The sequence below is a fragment of the Nansenia antarctica genome (genome assembly GCF_963989245.1).
Source record: "Nansenia antarctica genome assembly, chromosome: 20".
NCBI classification, from domain to species: domain Eukaryota; kingdom Metazoa; phylum Chordata; class Actinopteri; order Argentiniformes; family Microstomatidae; genus Nansenia; species Nansenia antarctica.
The window spans coordinates 15,300,036-15,317,535 of record NC_137693.1 but is presented as its reverse complement, the minus strand read 5'-3'; the positions used below and the strand labels follow the sequence as shown (position 1 = coordinate 15,317,535).

The window sequence follows — 17,500 nt, the reverse complement described above, 5'->3', positions numbered from 1 at the left end:
AATGAATGAATGAATGGTCTTTATTGTCATTGCTATAGTACAGGTACCAAACAACGAAATTTAGGAGGGGTGGCTCCCCTGGTGCTAGGAAAGAAAAAAAAAAAAAATCAAGAAGGGAAAGGAGCTGGTTGACATAAATAAAGGCTATGTACACTATCCACTATACTATACTGTACAGATAGACGACTAGGGTTGTCATATTGCACATAGTGTTATTGCACATTCATTTAAAGTGTCGCAGTTTGCAGGCTTGAAATGTACATATTTGTGCCTCAGCACTACACCAGATTTTTTCAATCCAGCAGCTGCCATCAATCCGTCCAGAGTGTCCAGGGCCCAGAACCTAGGTCTTTGCTGTGTTCAGGGCCTGGGGGTAGAAGCTGTGCTTCAGTCTGTTTGTCCTTGCGGCCATGGTCCTGTACCGCCTTTTCGAGGGCAGCCGGGCAAAGTGTTCGTACCCAGGGTGGGTTGGGTCTCTGGAGATCTTGGAGGCCTTCCTGAGACAGCGTGTGTTGTACAGCTCTTCCAGAGAGGGGAGGGGGGCGCCGGTGATCTTCTGGGCTGTTCTCACGACTCTCTGTAGCGCATTTCTCTCCGCGGTTGTGCAGCTGGAGAACCAGTTGCAGATGCCGTAGGTGAGGATGCTCTCCACTCCGCCGCGGTAGAAGGCCACCAGTATCTCCTGCTTGTTGTGTTCCTTCCTGAGGACTCTCAGGAAGTAGAGCCGCTGTTGTGCCTTCTTGATGGTGGCTGCTGTGTTGTTCTTCCAGGACAGGTCATCCTGTATGTGCACCCCCAGGAATCGGAGGGCTGAGACTCTCTCCACAAGCAATGCAATGTAGCTCACCACAGTTTGTATGTCTTGTCTTCTGGTGTTAGTAACGTTAGCCATGTAGCTGGCTAGCTACGGTAGCCTATTGTCATTGTGGTGATCGCACCTACGTTATCTAGCTCGTAGCTCGCATGCTACGTTAGCATAAATTTAGCTAATCATAACATAGCAGCATTTCTAACTGCAATAGCGGCACTGCGCCGACGTGGTGGCGGGGGGCGCTGTTTTGCAAATAAGTTAGCTTTCGTTTTTGCTACTGAAATAATTGATAGTATGTTGACTGCTCAAGGAGAATACATATTTGAAAGTACAGAATGCCTGAGAGCCTTATATTGCATTATATTATATTATATTTTGAATGGTCATCTGGTGCCTGAATTGTGTTTTCCTTTACATAAATAATGACATTTTGTGACATTTTGTGATATAGACGCATTATGGAGCACACACACACCGCCTCCAGCTCTCGACAAACTCTGATGGTCGTATTTTCTGTCATTTCTAACTGCAATTGCGGCATTGCGCCGACGTAGTGGCGGGGTGCTATTTAACCCTAACCCTGGTGGCTCTGTACTGCAAATATGCTTAGGTTTCGTGTTTGCTAGCGAAAGAGCTGTGCATGTAAAGACAAAACAGGGAACCAGCCGGCCTTGCGCACTCGTCGCTTTGTCAACTGTCAGAATAGTCTAAAAATCCTGGAAGTCACATTAGTTGGCTTGCTGTTTCATTATCCAGAATGACAAGTTGAGCCTATACTAGCATTAGTCAGTGCTACTTTTAATGTAATATTTGCAAAATGATCAGTTTTGAAGTCTGTCAGGGTTTCCAATCGCTGAAAAGTTCTATTGATCAGACAGTCAACAATAGGTTTTGGACTGACACGGTACTACTATCATTAAGGACTAACAAACCTTCTCTGTCATAACACCTCATTTTGTGCCAGGAAAACCCCTGAGTAGATGCTTTTTGATGACGCGATCAAACAGTGCTGTTCTTATTTATTTATTTATTTTCAGTTATTGTGCTTTGTGGGTATAGCCTACTGGAATGTTTAATAAAAGTGATCACCATTTTTTGATTTGAAAAGCATGAATAAAAAGCAAAATGTATTTAATTTATGCAATGGTACAAAAATGAATTGAAAAACTACCGGTGTGTATTCGGTATTCGGCCAAATGTTTCCTTAAATTTGGCTTCGGCCAATCATTTTAAATTTGGTGCATCCCTACTATTGATGAATGTGTCTATGCACATCTATAAAATAAATTGGGATACATTAAACCTGATTATGGGGGCGCTTAGGTGTCGTAGCGGGTTAAGCGCTGACCATGTAACCGCAGGGTCCCCGGTTCGATTCCGGCTGGGGACATATCCTGCATGTCATCCCTCCTCTCTCTCACCCATCCTTCCTGTCTCAATCTTCACTGTAACTGACAATAAAAATGAAAACTGAAAAAATGGGACTGCCCCACTCAGAAAAAATAACTTGATTATGTACTTTTTGCTATTAATACCTTGTTAAGACCCACTGAAACAGAATAAAGAAAGATGGACATGGTATATTTGTTTATTTACTTCTTTATTTTCAAAGGAGAGCTTTGGCTCCAATCGGGTAACCACAGTCAACAGTAATCCCTAATCCATTGACAACTGATTGATATATTGATAAATCTACTTGTATTGTAATCGCTTGCATGTTGCTGTACAGATATTCACCCTTCGGTAATGTCCCAAGTACCAACCTTTAAAAAAACAAAAAACAAAACGTTTGCCTACAATGAGCAAATGGCTCTTTCAGGTTCTCCCCCTCTTTTCCTCGTGTGAGATATTTACGGTACCTGTACCTTACCTGTACTCTCTTGTGTAAGATATTTACCTGTGTGTCCATCTGCCCCCAGGTGGTTTGGGTCTCCAGCTATGACCCAGCTGAGCCCCTGATCCGTGTCCCAGCAGCCCCCCCGGCTCAGCCTGAGTCAGGATGTCCAGCAGCTCCGGCTACCCCCCCAACCAGGGGAGCTTCAGCAGCGAGCAGAACCGCTACCCAGCACACTCTGTCCAGTACACCTTCAGCACCACACGCCACCAACAGGTAAGCAGCTTCATAACTTCAGTCTGATTTAAAGGGATGGTTCCGTCTGATTTAAAGGGATGGTTCCGTCTGATTTAAAGGGATGGTTCAGTCTGATTTCATGTTTAGGGGGAAATATCATCTCACCCTCAGTTGTCTCATAGGCCAGTAGTGAAAGCTTTTCCGTAACATTCATATTCATATCGCATCTTTTCATATGTTTATACATTTTCCACAACGTGGCAGTGAATTGTTACACACCTAGTAAATGTACGGTAGTCTCATCCCGCCAGGTTAGCGCTAGCCAGGTTAGAGCTAGCCAAGTTAGAGCTAGCCAGGTTAGCGCTAGCCAAGTTAGAGCTAGCCAGGTTAGAGCTAGCCAAGTTAGAGCTAGCCAAGTTAGAGCTAGCCAGGTTAGAGCTAGCCAGGTTAGCGCTAGCCAAGTTAGAGCTAGCCAGGTTAGAGCTAGCCAGGTTAGCGCTAGCCAAGTTAGAGCTAGCCAGGTTAGAGCTAGCCAGGTTAGCGCTAGCCAAGTTAGAGCTAGCCAAGTTAGAGCTAGCCAGGTTAGAGCTAGCTAGGTTAGTGCTAGCCAGGTTAGTGCTTTGCAGTTGTGAACATTTTTCTCCAACTCTTCCCCATGGTCAGATGGAACATGCCATAAAGGGGTCTCCATGGTCAGATGGAACATGCCATAAAGGGGTTCCCTGGTCAGGTGAAACATGCCATAAAGGGGTCTCCCTGGTCAGGTGGAACATGCCATAAAGGGGTCTCCCTGGTCAGGTGGAACATGCCATAAAGGGGTTCCCTGGTCAGGTGGAACATGCCATAAAGGGGTTCCCTGGTCAGGTGGAACATGCCATAAAGGGGTCTCCCTGGTCAGATGTAACATGCCATAAAGGGGTTCCCTGGTCAGATGGAACATGCCATAAAGGGGTCTCCCTGGTCAGATGGAACATGCCATAAAGGGGTCTCCCTGGTCAGATGGAACATGCCATAAAGGGGTCTCCTGGTCAGATGTAACATGCCATAAAGGGGTTCCCTGGTCAGATGTAACATGCCATAAAGGGGTTCCATGGTCAGATGTAACATGCCATAAAGGGGTTCCCTGGTCAGATGTAACATGCCATAAAGGGGTCTCCCTGGTCAGATGTAACATGCCATAAAGGGGTTCCATGGTCAGATGTAACATGCCATAAAGGGGTTCCCTGGTCAGATGTAACATGCCATAAAGGGGTTCCATGGTCAGATGGAACATGCAATAAAGGGGTTTCCCTGGTCAGATGTAACATGCCATAAAGGGGTTCCCTGGTCAGATGTAACATGCCATAAAGGGGTTCCATGGTCAGATGGAACATGCAATAAAGGGGTTTCCCTGGTCAGATGTAACATGCCATAAAGGGGTTCCCTGGTCAGATGGAACATGCCATAAAGGGGTTTCCTGGTCAGATGGAACATGCCATAAAGGGGTCTCCCTGGTCAGATGAAACATGCCATAAAGGGGTTTCCTGGTCAGATGGAACATGCCATAAAGGGGTCTCCCTGGTCAGATGGAACATGCCATAAAGGGGTCTCCATGCTATAAATCAGTGTTGTTGTGGCTACTGAGCATTCCACAAGGCTGGGGAAGCTGATTCAGACGGAGGCCAGAGGTCTCATCTTATTCTCTGTCTGACTCAGGTTTCACATTTACTACAACATCATTATTGCCTCTGATAGTATGGAAATGACCTTAATGTGTGGACGTATATGGGTTTGACCGTAATGTGTGGACGTATATGGGTTGACCGTAATGTGTGGACGTATATGGGTTGACCTTAATGTGTGGACGTATATGGGTTGACCGTAATGTGTGGACGTATATGGGGTTGACCTTAATGTGTGGACGTATATGGGTTGACCTTACCTGGGGGGTAGTGGTGGTCTAGTGGATAGTGAGTTGGACTTGGGATCGGAAGGTTGTGAGTTCAAATCCCGCCTGAAGCCACACCACTACTAGTGTGCCCTTGGGTAAGGCACTTAGCCCTCAGTTACTCCAGGGGGAATGTCCCTGTAATTCGTAATTGTAAGTCGCTTTGGATAAAAGCGTCTGCTAAATGGCAAAATTATTAAATTAAATTACCTTAATGTGTGGACGTATATGGGTTTGACCTTAATGTGTGGACGTATATGGGTTTGACCTTAATGTGTGGACGTATCTGGGTTTGTGATTTTGTAGCAATGGGGTACAGCAGTGATGCAGATGCTTATCCCAAGGTTATATTTTTGGGTGGATGTTTTAAGGGAATAGCTAAATTAGGGTTCAGAGGTTATCTTATGTAATTTCTTCCTCTTTTGAGGTAAAACTATGAGGGACTTATAAGACTTATATAGGTATGTGTGGCGTTTTTGCAAGATGCAACATAGAAATGAACCCCAACACACAATTCTATAAAGGTAATTTCATGTTTGTTCATTTAGCCTAATTCGATTCTACAATTCGAAGAATCCGATTTTCACAGAAAGTAGTCCATTCTCTGGCATTTTTTGCGAAACGTTAATGAAAGATGGCAGGGTTAACGAAGTCCTAACTGCTTTACTTGTCTAAAGTTTGTTTGCAGGTCACAGTCTGCTGATAGCATTTCATGCCCCTTATGCTTATAGCTCTTATAGGATTTAAATCAATTTACTTACTTCACTTGACAGCAATAACCAGTTTTCTCTCTAGTTTCGTGGATTAAAGAGATAATTTTACTGGGGTTGTATAAAACAACCTATTATTGTGAATCCTGACATTATTTTTCTCAATACTGTACCGATTATTCAACCCTAGCATCGCGATCCATTTATTTATTTATGTTTTACTTTATACAGTGCCCTGCATAAGTAATCATACAGTGACACTTTTTTTTCTTCTTTTCGGTTCTAAACTCCCTAGATTCCAAATCAAACAATTATTATGAGGTTAAAGTACAGATTCTCTGTTTTTATTGGATGGTATTTGTGTACATATTTCTTTCACCATTCAGAAATTACACCACTTTTTAGGCATAGTCCCCCTTTTTCAGGCTACCCAAAAGTAATGGGACAGATTTATCAAATGTCCAAATGACTCATGACTCACTAAGCACTCATGTTTAGCATCTGGTGGGCAGTCCTCTGCTGCAATAACAGCCTGAAGTCTGTGACCCCTGACCCCACCAGACATTGGGGATCTTCTCTGGTGATGCTCTGCCACGCCTGTACTGTAACCATGGTGATGCTCTGCCAGGCCTGTACTGTAACCATGGTGATGCTCTGCCAGGCCTGTACTGTAACCATGGTGATGCTCTGCCAGGCCTGTACTGTAACCATGGTGATGCCCTGCAAGGCCTGTACTGTAACCATGGTGATGCCCTGCCAGGCCTCTGTAACCATGGTGATGCTCTGCCAGGCCTGTACTGTAACCATGGTGATGCTCTGCCAGGTCTGTATTGCAGCCATCTTCGGTTGTTGTTTGTTTTGAGGACGTTTTGCCTAAAATCGTATCATCAGGAAATGAAATTCATGTTCAACTGGATTTAAATCTGAAAGGTGACTTGGCCAGTCAAGACCTTCCCACTTTAACGCCCTGAGACATTCTCTAGTTGCTATGGCAGTATGTATTGAGTCATTGTTTTGCTGTGTGATGTAGTGCAATCCAATGAATTTGGACCCATTTTCTTGCACTCCAGCAGACAATATGTGACAGGGTCTGGTGGAAAGGTCCTCAGATAGGACAGGTCATTTTTCAGTTTTTACCAGATTATGAAAGTTCAGATTGTATTTGTAGCTTTCAAATGATGCCATACATTGAAATCTGAAAATAGTTGAAGATATGGTTATTTGAATGTTGGTAACCCTCAAACCAAATACCCGAGAAAAACGCTCTGAAATGCATTTTCTACCTGTCATGTTGGTAGCTAGGTAGAAACTAGGGCTGCACGATTAATCGATTTTAAATCGAAATCGCGATTTGAAATGACGCGATTAGCTAATCGCAAAGCCTGCGATTTGCCTGCGATTTTTTTTATTTTTATTTTTATTTTTTATTTTTTGCCATTTAGCAGACGCTTTTTTAATCCAAAGCGATTTACAATTACGAATTACAGGGACATTCCCCCTGGAGTAACTGAGGGCTAAGTGCCTTACTCAAGGGCACACTAGTAGTGGTGTGGTTTCAGGCGGGATTTGAACTCACAACCTTCCGATCACAAGTCCAACTCACTATGTGTTTCTCAACCCTCTCCTCGGGGCGCCCCAGCCGCTCCACATATTTGATCTGTTCCACCACCAGCACACCTGATTCAACTAATCAAGTCCAAATCATAATTGCTTTGGACTTGATTAGTTGAATCAGGTGTGCTGGTGGTGGAACAGATCACATATGTGGAGCGGCTGGGGCGCCCCGAGGAGAGGGTTGAGAAACACCACTACCCGTATGGGATACGTCATACAGCGCGTCGGATTCAACGTCAATGAACGTCAACGTCAATGAACGTAAAAAAAAAAGACACTTGTTGAGAGAAACAAAATGGTGTTGCTGTTTAAAAAAAACATAAATAAATATGTTGTCCCAATTCATATCTTTTAAGTTCTCATCCTTGCATTAGAATTAGAGCAGTTAATAGTTTGATGGTATCATGTGGTAATGCTCTCTGAAAATAGGTGATAGATTCATCCAATCACCTGCCAAGTATTTTTTGAAAGTACCTGCCCTTTTCCAAACAGCTTCCAATTAAGCTTTCCTAGATGGTTGTGTGAAACAAACCACCTGAGTCAGGTTAGTAATGCTCCATCACATGTTTTAATCTGAAGCTTGATTTTAAAGCAACCCAACTTTAAAGCAACCCAATGTAAGTTTAGTTCTTTCACTCGTAGCTCGGGCTGTGGGGGTGCTAGAGGAGGGAGCCTCTAAGTCCCCTGAAGACGTACAAACAAACTGCACGTTGATACGACCTTCCTAGCCGGAGATATGGCCACACTTTACAAAAACTCCCTTTTTTTTTTTTTTTTTTTTTTTGCTATTTAAAAAAATAATAATCGCAAATTAATCGCAATCGCGATATCTGTCCAAATAATCGCAATTCGATTTTTACCCCAAATCGTGCAGCCCTAGTAGGAACTAAGACATAACATGGCTATGAACATCTAAGTGCATGTTTAGCACATCACAACATGCTGAGAGAACATCAACATGCTGAAACACAACACATAATGATCACACAGTCCTTGCCTTTGAACACGTCCTAAAACGTACGTTTGTTTGCAAGCCATGTATCACTTACCCAGTAGTGTAATTTTTTCGTGATATCTCTCGTCCTGCTATCAATGGAGGAGAGCATCTACACTTCAACATGGAAATCACTCTCTCACTCTCTCAGACAGACAGACAGACAGACAGACAGACATACAGACACACACACACACACACACCCCTGGTTGGATTCGGAGTAAAGTGCTATCGCTCTCCTAATATAAACCATTTAAAGTAAATAAATAGATAATACGTTGTCCTAGACAGTCTATTTACTTCATGATCAGTGAGGATACATACATCTACAGTATATGTAATGTCCCCCTTTCTAATGTAAATCAGATAGTTCTCGATAAGCCCACCTCTGAAAACCTGTAGAACAGAAAACCCGATATCCCCCATGGAAATGGCTTTTAACCTGAGCCAGCCCAACCGAAGGAGGATAGCTGGAGTATAAAGAATGTTCCAGACTGTTGGTTTTGGCAAGCCTAAGGTTTGGTGTCTGCGCTTTCTTTTCTGACTTTTCAGCGTAATAACGGCTTCCTTGACTTTCACTGACACCTTTGGTCGTTATGTTTACAGACACCAACACCTGACAAATTCTAAAATCAGTCCTGCATATTGACAGCTCTCTTATGCCTGCACAAGTGATGTGATGGAACACACCTGACTTACAGGAAACACCTGTTAAGCCAATTGTCCCATTACTTTTGGGTACCCTAAAATAGGGGGACTAATCATAAAAACGTGTGTGATTTCTAAACGGTGAAACCAATATGTACACAGATACCGTCACATAAAGGCTGTGAATCTCCACTTTAACCTCATAGTAATCGTCTGATTTAAAATCCAAAGTCTGTGGAATGTAGAGCCCAATGAAGAGAACATGCTTCACTGTCCCATCACTTACACAGGGCACTGTTTCACTGTCCCATCACTTACACAGGGCACTGTTTCACTGTCCCATCACTTACACAGGGCACTGTTTCACTGTCCCATCACTTACACAGGTCACTGTTTCACTGTCCCATCACTTACACAGGGCACTGTTTCACTGTCCCATCACTTACACAGGTCACTGTTTCACTGTCCCATCACTTACACAGGGCACTGTTTCACTGTCCCATTACTTACACAGGACACAGTACAACACAGGTGGTTTTCTAATAGGTTTGTACAGGCCATCAGTACAACACAGGTGGTTTTCTAATAGGTTTGTACAGGCCATCAGTATGACACATGTGGTTTTCTAATAGGTTTGTACAGGCCATCAGGATGCTAATTAACTAGAGAGGTTTCCCAATACGTTGTTATTGATTGTAGGTGTAAATCTACAGGTGTGTTCCTGATCAGCACAGAGTTGCCCCAGAGAGCGGGAACACAATACCTGGCTGTTACATGTTCTTTAATGCAGTTACATCCATACTTCCTGCATGGTAGAACCTATAGGGCCCTACAAATTGACCAATGAGGAACTTTTATACATTTGCACAAGTCTTTTTTTGTTTTGACGAGTCATCTCGTTATCGTCCACCCTCCACCCTTTGGGGAAAGTTATCTGGTTGGCTTGCCGTGTGTTATCTGGCCTGTGATCTGCCCTCTGTTCAAACTTGCTTGTGTGTGTCTGTGTGTGTCTGTGTGTGTCTGTGTGTGTCTGTGTGTGTGTCTGTGTGTGTCTGTGTGTGTGTCTGTGTGTGTCTGTGTGTGTCTGTGTGTGTGTCTGTGTGTGTGTCTGTGTGTGTGTCTGTGTGTGTGTCTGTGTGTGTCTGTGTGTGTCTGTGTGTGTGTGTGTGTCTGTGTGTGTCTGTGTGTGTCTGTGTGTGTCTGTGTGTGTGTCTGTGTGTGTCTGTGTGTGTGTCTGTGTGTGTCTGTGTGTGTGTGTGTGTGTGTGTGTGTTGACTTGCTGGTTAAGGACATGCTCTCTTACATTACAACCCCTGTTAAAACATATAAACACTCAAGAGTCACAACTGCCATGTTCAATCTGTGCAATAATAGTTGTGATATTTGTGTCTCTGCTAATACATACTGCTAATACACCGGATGTTGTTGTTGTCGATGAGGACAGTAGAGATGTGACCATCTTGGAAGTAAGCTGTGCGTTCGACTGTAATTTAGAGGAGGCATTTCTTTCCAAGGTTGTGAAGTACCAACCACTCAAGGATGTAATTGAACAGCTTGGTTACAGATGTAAACTGCTTGGGTCTATATTTGGAAGCCTTGGAAGTGTCCACAGACTAGTGGTCAGGGGTTTGCAGACAGCAGGAATTCCTAAGCCTAAAGCGAAGGCCCTGGCAAAACTCTGCTCAATATCTGCAATAATTGGCAGAGAAGGTGTTACCTGTACCCTGAGACTCAGACTGAAACACATTGAGCAACCGAGTGTCCTATGCTGATGCAGCTACTAATGTTTGTGTTCAAGAATTTCATTGTAAAATGTGAACGCAAATAAAGATACTAAAATGTGTCTGTGTAGCCCCGCGGTGGTGTAGCGGTCTACGCACTGGCCGCTAGTGCATGCTGCCCACCGGGGCCGGGGTTCGTATCCCGGCTCGCCAGATCCAGATATGGCCGAGGCACACGGGAAGCGGCATATTGGCCGGCCGCTTCCGAGGGGGGTATAGGACTATTTCTGGACTAGGATCCGTCGCGCAACACCGCCCCCTGGGTGCCGGAATAACGGTACTGGGCTCGAGGAGCCAGTCAGCCTAGTCTGCCTGGCGCCCTCCTCTGGGACTGCCGGCCACGGGGTCGTGCGGCGGATCCAATGCAATAGGCAGGGGATAATTGGATGCTAAGTTGGGTTAAATTGGCTACCAAATTGGGTGAAAAAGGGATACAAATCTGAAAAACAAATAAAAATAAAATAAAAATAATGTGTGTGTGTGTGTGTGTAGGAGTTCACCGTCCCGGACTACCGGACTCACCTGCAGGACCAGCAGCAGCAGCAGGGCCGACGGAGACCCTCCCTGCTCTCTGAGTTCCACCCTGGAACTGAGCGGTAAGACACGCCCCCTAACCTACACACCCTACCCCCACCCTACACTACCCTACACCCCCTACCTATCCCTACCACCACCCTACACTACCCTACACCCCCTACCTATCCCTACCACCACCCTACACTACCCTACACCCCCTACCTATCCCTACCACCACCCTACACCCCCTACCTATCCCTACCACCACCCTACACTACCCTACACCCCCTACCTACCCCTACCACCACCCTACACTACCCTACACCCCCTACAACCACCCTACACCCCCTACCACCACCCTACACCCCCTACCACCACCCTACACCCCCTACCACCACCCTACACCCCCTACCACCACCCTACACCCCCTACCACCACCCTACACCTCCTACCACCACCCTACACCCCCTACTACCACCCTACACCCCCTACCACCACCCTACACCCCCTACCACCACCCTACACCCCCTACCTACCCCTACCCTAGTGACGCTGCACCAGGGTCAGACGTTCACCTCTCTCCCTCCAGGCCTCCAGAGAGACGTCATGGTTACGAGCAGCAGTTCCACGCCGTCTCCGCCCAGCCTGAGCATGAGAGCCTGGAGACCAAGCGCCCCCGCATGGAGGCCGTCTCAGAGGCCCACTTCACTCGTGCCCCACCCGGGGGCGTGGTCCTGCCCTTCCCCAACTCAGTCCAGGACAGCCTGAGGTCCACTGTGGAGGGAAAGAAGGTGGGTGATCCACTCTACCCAGTCACAGACAGAGATATATTTTTTAAAGCATTTTTGCTGCTTCTAGTATAAAACAGGGGTGCAAACTTGCTATATTAGCCGTTTTTACTATTTTACTATATGTGTGGTGGCCTGGGAAAACCCTTCACATGGTGGCATTTTGACATTTTCATTTTTTAATATTTCCATAAATTAGAAGTTCTCAGCTATTCATAACTGGTTGAATGACTGAGATAGCCTTTTATTTTAAAAAGTTATGAGCATTTTAATGTATCATGTAAAAAAAAGTGAAAGGTGAGAAATGCTGCCCCCATGCTGCCCCCGACCCCTTTCTCCTCCGGGTCGGGGGAGGAGCCTATGCAGATCGGCCGGTCTCGTTTGTCTGCTTGTGATGCGGTGTTAGTCTGCTCGCCTCGTCGGTATGCGAGGGACAGATCCATTTGTGTGTCTTCTAGTTAAGATTGTATTACTTTATGCTTATTGTGAGCATCAGTAAACTGGCAATAACACAGGTGGAAGTATCGTCTCTCCTTTCGCTCATGTGTGCGTGCGTTGCTTGACACGTTCAACGTGACGTTGTTTCGCTAGCAAACTACCCACCACAAAAACATAAAAATAAGTACTTTCTCTTTTGTTTTCTTAAAATGTTTATTCACCATAATGTAGTATGGAGTTCAAAGTACTAGAATACCGCATAATATCAAAATCGCCGAAATAGGACATTTCCATCTATTTTTGCTCTTTGCCACAAACGAACGCCAGCGACATCCGACGGGTTTTCCCAGGCCACCACACATATATATATGGGGAGGGGGTGGGGGGGGGGGTTCTACGTCTCATCCAATAAGTGACATGACGACTATTCTTCTAACTAATCTTCCTGTCTGCTAAACTCCACTGCTGTTGAAATAACTTTTAGCTTCAGGCAGCTAGGTACACTTCTAGACAGTGTGGTAAGCAACCTGTTTTCAACATAATTATGCGGGTGTTAAGGTTAGAAGAGAGGCCGCAGAGGCCACCAATTGAGGCCCTCCCCCCCCTCCCATCAACTAAAATGTTATCCGCGCATTGACTTAAAAAAAGTGTCACCTTTTTGGGCCATCACCAGTTTGCACCCCTGATTAAAGCGTTTTTGGCTGCAGCAGAGTGATTGTCTGGCCTCCTCTGTCCTCCAGGAGACTCAGTTCGGGGGGAAGGGGGAGTCGTCCTCCCCAGGAGGGGCCCTGCATGTCGGGGAGGACCAGGACGCCTCGCCCTCCAAGCTGTCCAAGGAGGAGCTGATCCAGAGCATGGACCGCGTGGACCGGGAGATCGCCAAGGTGGAGCAGCAGATCTTCAAGCTGAAGAAGAAGCAGGTGGGTCTGGTAAATAAACTGACTTATATATCTCCTTTATCCTAAGAGCTTTACAACGGCCTCTCATTCACCCATTCACACACACATTCACACACCAATGGCGGTAAGCTACCATGCAAGGCACCGGCCCGCTCACTGGGAGCAATTTGGACACTTCGGCATGTGGACACCCTAGTACTTACCTGCCTAAGACACCCTAGTACTTACCTGCCTAAAACACTCTAGTACTTACCTGCCTAAGACACTCTAGTACTTACCTGCCTGAGACACTCTAGTACTTACCTGCCTAAGACACCCTAGTACTTACCTGCCTGAGACACTCTAGTACTTACCTGCCTAAGACACCCTAGTACTTACCTGCCTGAGACACTCTAGTACTTACCTGCCTAAGACACTCTAGTACTTACCTGCCTGAGACACTCTAGTACTTACCTGCCTGAGACACTCTAGTACTTACCTGCCTAAGACACCCTAGTACTTACCTGCCTGAGACACTCTAGTACTTACCTGCCTAAGACACTCTAGTACTTACCTGCCTGAGACACTCTAGTACTTACCTGCCTAAGACACCCTAGTACTTACCTGCCTGAGACACTCTAGTACTTACCTGCCTAAGACACTCTAGTACTTACCTGCCTGAGACACTCTAGTACTTACCTGCCTAAGACACCCTAGTACTTACCTGCCTAAGACACTCTAGTACTTACCTGCCTAAGACACTCTAGTACTTACCTGCCTGAGACACTCTAGTACTTACCTGCCTAAGACACTCTAGTACTTACCTGCCTAAGACACCCTAGTACTTACCTGCCTGAGACACTCTAGTACTTACCTGCCTGAGACACTCTAGTACTTACCTGCCTAAGACACTCTAGTACTTACCTGCCTAAGACACCCTAGTACTTACCTGCCTAAGACACTCTAGTACTTACCTGCCTAAGACACTCTAGTACAGTGGTTCCCAACCTGTGGGCCGCGAGAGTACTGCAAGTGGGCCGCCAAATCATGGGCAAAAAAAATTTTTATTTACATTTTTTTGTTACAAAAACGTTTTAATTTTAAAAAGATAAAAAATCTTGGATTGAACAGCCTTGATCGTATTGTGTGTTGTGTGCGCCGAAATTTCCATCCGAAAACAAGAAGTCAGCTCGCTTCTTGATTGGCTACATTCCATCCCGGACTCGCGAGCAGGGTTGCCAAATGGGATAGACATTTTCCACCCTAACCACAGTCTAAAACCGCTAATTCCACCAAAAAACCCCGAGCCCATCTGGCAACCCTAGTCGGGAGTCGGGAGTTGCCCACACAGGATGTTTGGTCGTAAATATTGAACACATACAACATTTACGATCTTGGTATTTGATCACCTGCTATATAAAACATCGCCGCTCGGCTTTAATGGTTTAACCGCTATTTATTTTTTATTTTTTTGCCACGCTCCCTCTAGTTTTTGGTGAAATTACGTTGTTGTTTTGAGCGCTCGTGCGCGTGCACGCGAAGCAAAAATCACGCGCGCTCTGCGCGCTGCTGAGTGGGCCGCGAATACTGGAGAGATCTGTAGGCCGTGAGTACTAAAGGTTGGGAACCGCTGCTCTAGTACTTACCTGCCTGAGACCTGTCTCACTGATTGGTATTCATTTATTTGAGACGTCATTAGCAATATTGCCTGTGTTGGATATTTTAGCTGAAAACTGGGCAGATCTATACGTAGATCAAAATAAAGCCGCGAGTACTGGTATCAGTATTGGGTAGTAGTAGGAGTACTGGTATCAGTATGGGTGCATATGCTACCAAATAGTTGCTCCCAGGAGAGGTGAGTTTCTGGAGCTAGAGGCTGTTTTTGCTTCATCAAGTTCTCTGCCTGTTTCCACCTCCCTCTCAGAGGAGCATTAACTTGTTCTTTTAGCTTCTCACTTGTTATCTTTTTGGAATTCCGACTCATTAGACAGGAATGCAAACTGAGCTTGGCTGGGAGAAAGTCTATTTTTTATGTTTTCCTCAAGCTTTTCCCAGGATTTTATGGGATTTATTTATTTATTTGAGGTATTCCAGGAGCTCCCAGTTTCAGCCCTGTAACCTAGTTGTTTACATAACCTTTAACATGTCAACACACCCCGGTTCAGCTCTCTGTCAGCACTGGCCAAGTGCAGGAACCAGCTTCATCAAACATTAGAGAGTTCTGGAAACTGGGAATAATCTGATATACCCAGCATGAAATCTCAGAAATAAATGGTAAATGGACTGACTTATATAGCACCTTATTCCAAAGCGCTTTACAACGGCCTCTCATTCACCCATTCACACACCCATTCACACACCAATGGCGGCAAGCTACCATGCAAGGCGCCGGCCCGCTCACTGGGTGCAATTTTGGGGTTCAGTGTCTTGCCCAAGGACACTTCGACATGAGGCCAGCCGGGGCCCGAACCGCCGATCTGCCGACCTTGCGATCATTCGACGGCGGCTCTACCTCCTGCGCCACAGCCGCCCCAGAAATCAAAGACTGTGATCAGATCAACACAGCTGAGTGTCTCAGGGCCAAGGCAGAGTGTAGCCTAGTTTCAGTCTCAACCACGACTGTAGATGGATTCAGAAAGCAACATGACCATTAATGCAACGTAGAAAACCTTGAGTCATTCTTAATTGTTGTGATTTTGATGCAGAAGTTTTGTGCGTGTGTGTTTGTGTATGCCTGCCTTGACTCTTCATTTTTTTTTTTTGTCTCTAAGCAACAAATGGAGGAGGAAGCAGCCAAGCCGATGGAGCCAGAGAAGCCTGTGACTCCGCCCCCTGTGGAGCACAAGCACCGCAGCATAGTCCAGATCATCTACGATGAAAACCGGGTGGGTTTTGGGAATCCCCCACACAGACGTACTCTACACACTCCCAACCATTACACAGACAGTGCACTCTCTTAACACAAGGACACAATGGTATTCTTTGAAAACAGTCCCTGTGAATGTGTGTGGAGTTGTATGTATGTACATGACGGCTTGTCTCGTCTGTGAGTGCACTTCTTCTATTTATTCCTGCTAGAGAAAGAGCACAGGAGGAGGCGGAGAGAGAGAAAACACTGCACGTATCTGTGTTTCAGCAGAGCGAGAGAGAGAGGGGAGGGAGGAGGAGGGTGTGTGCGTGTGTTTAGAGGTTACTGTAGTTCATGTTTCTCAGTCTGCGTTCTGGCAGGACAGCGCTGGGGCAAGGCTTCCTGCTCAGGCAGCCATTAACCCCTGGAGCAGGAAAGCCTCAGCCTGGGAGAGCACAGCGGTACGCCACGTACAACACTCCCCTGGCGGCCTGCAGGCTCTCTCTAGGCCTTGGTTCTCTGCTGCAGGCTCTGGGCCTTGGTTCTCTGCCTCAGTCTCTGGGCATGAGGGTTATGAAAAGAGAGGAGAAAGTGTTGTGTAAAAGACTTGTTAAAGAGCTCACAGAGCAGCAGGTGTTCTGGTGTGGTACAGGAGAGCTGTCGCTGCCATGGCCATTAACACTGCTGCAGTGAAGCGTTCTTCTCCCCCTCTTTCTCTTTGTGTCGTCTATGTCCATTCAAACAGCTGCAACTGCTCAATTCATGATGCACATAAATTGGACATAAATACTTCACCGTCACAAAAAATACATGCAAACAGGTCCCAAGAATCTCAGAGATATGGACACATCACCATTCATTATGTAAAACTGTGTAGATGGTAAATGGACTGCACTTATATAGCGCCTTTTATCCAAAGTGCTTTTACAACGGCCGCTCATTTACCCATTCACACACACATTCACACACCAATGGCGGCAAGCTACCATGCAAGGCGCCGGCTCGCTCAATGGGAGCAATTTGGTGTTCAGTGTCTTGCCCAAGGACACTTCGACATGTGGCCAGCCGGGGCTCGAACCGCCGATCTGCCGACCTTGCGATCATTAGACGGCAGCTCTACCTCCTGAGAACACAACTCAGCCAACCCAAATCTTTCTCTCCTCTTAGGAGGAGGGAGACTCATAGAGACTCACAGAGACTCACAGAGACTCACAGAGACTCACAGAGACTCACAGAGACTCACAGAGACTCACAGAGACTCACAGAGACTCACAGAGACGCATAGAGACGCATAGAGACTCATAGAGACTCATAGAGACTCATAGAGACGCATAGAGACTCATAGAGACTCATAGAGACGCATAGAGACTCATAGCACTGCCTGGGGAAGAGATGCAGAGTTCATCCATTTGTGGGGACTGAATGTGAAATGTTTTCCATAGATCCCTACTTGTGATTGCCTGGAGGCCCATCGTT

General features: G+C 45.9%; 1 protein-coding gene across 1 annotated transcript in view; it reads left to right on the top strand.

The window, feature by feature from the left end:
* ncor1 (nuclear receptor corepressor 1) overlaps positions 1–17,500 on the top strand; it is a 72,209-nt gene that overhangs the window by 2,154 nt on the left and 52,555 nt on the right. The window contains exons 2-6 of the mRNA XM_080549872.1: positions 2,731–2,921; positions 11,049–11,152; positions 11,662–11,863; positions 13,039–13,218; positions 15,948–16,061. Of these exons, the coding sequence (XP_080405998.1) occupies positions 2,811–2,921; positions 11,049–11,152; positions 11,662–11,863; positions 13,039–13,218; positions 15,948–16,061 (711 nt within the window). The 5' untranslated portion in view covers positions 2,731–2,810. The remainder of the gene's footprint in view (positions 1–2,730; positions 2,922–11,048; positions 11,153–11,661; positions 11,864–13,038; positions 13,219–15,947; positions 16,062–17,500) is intronic.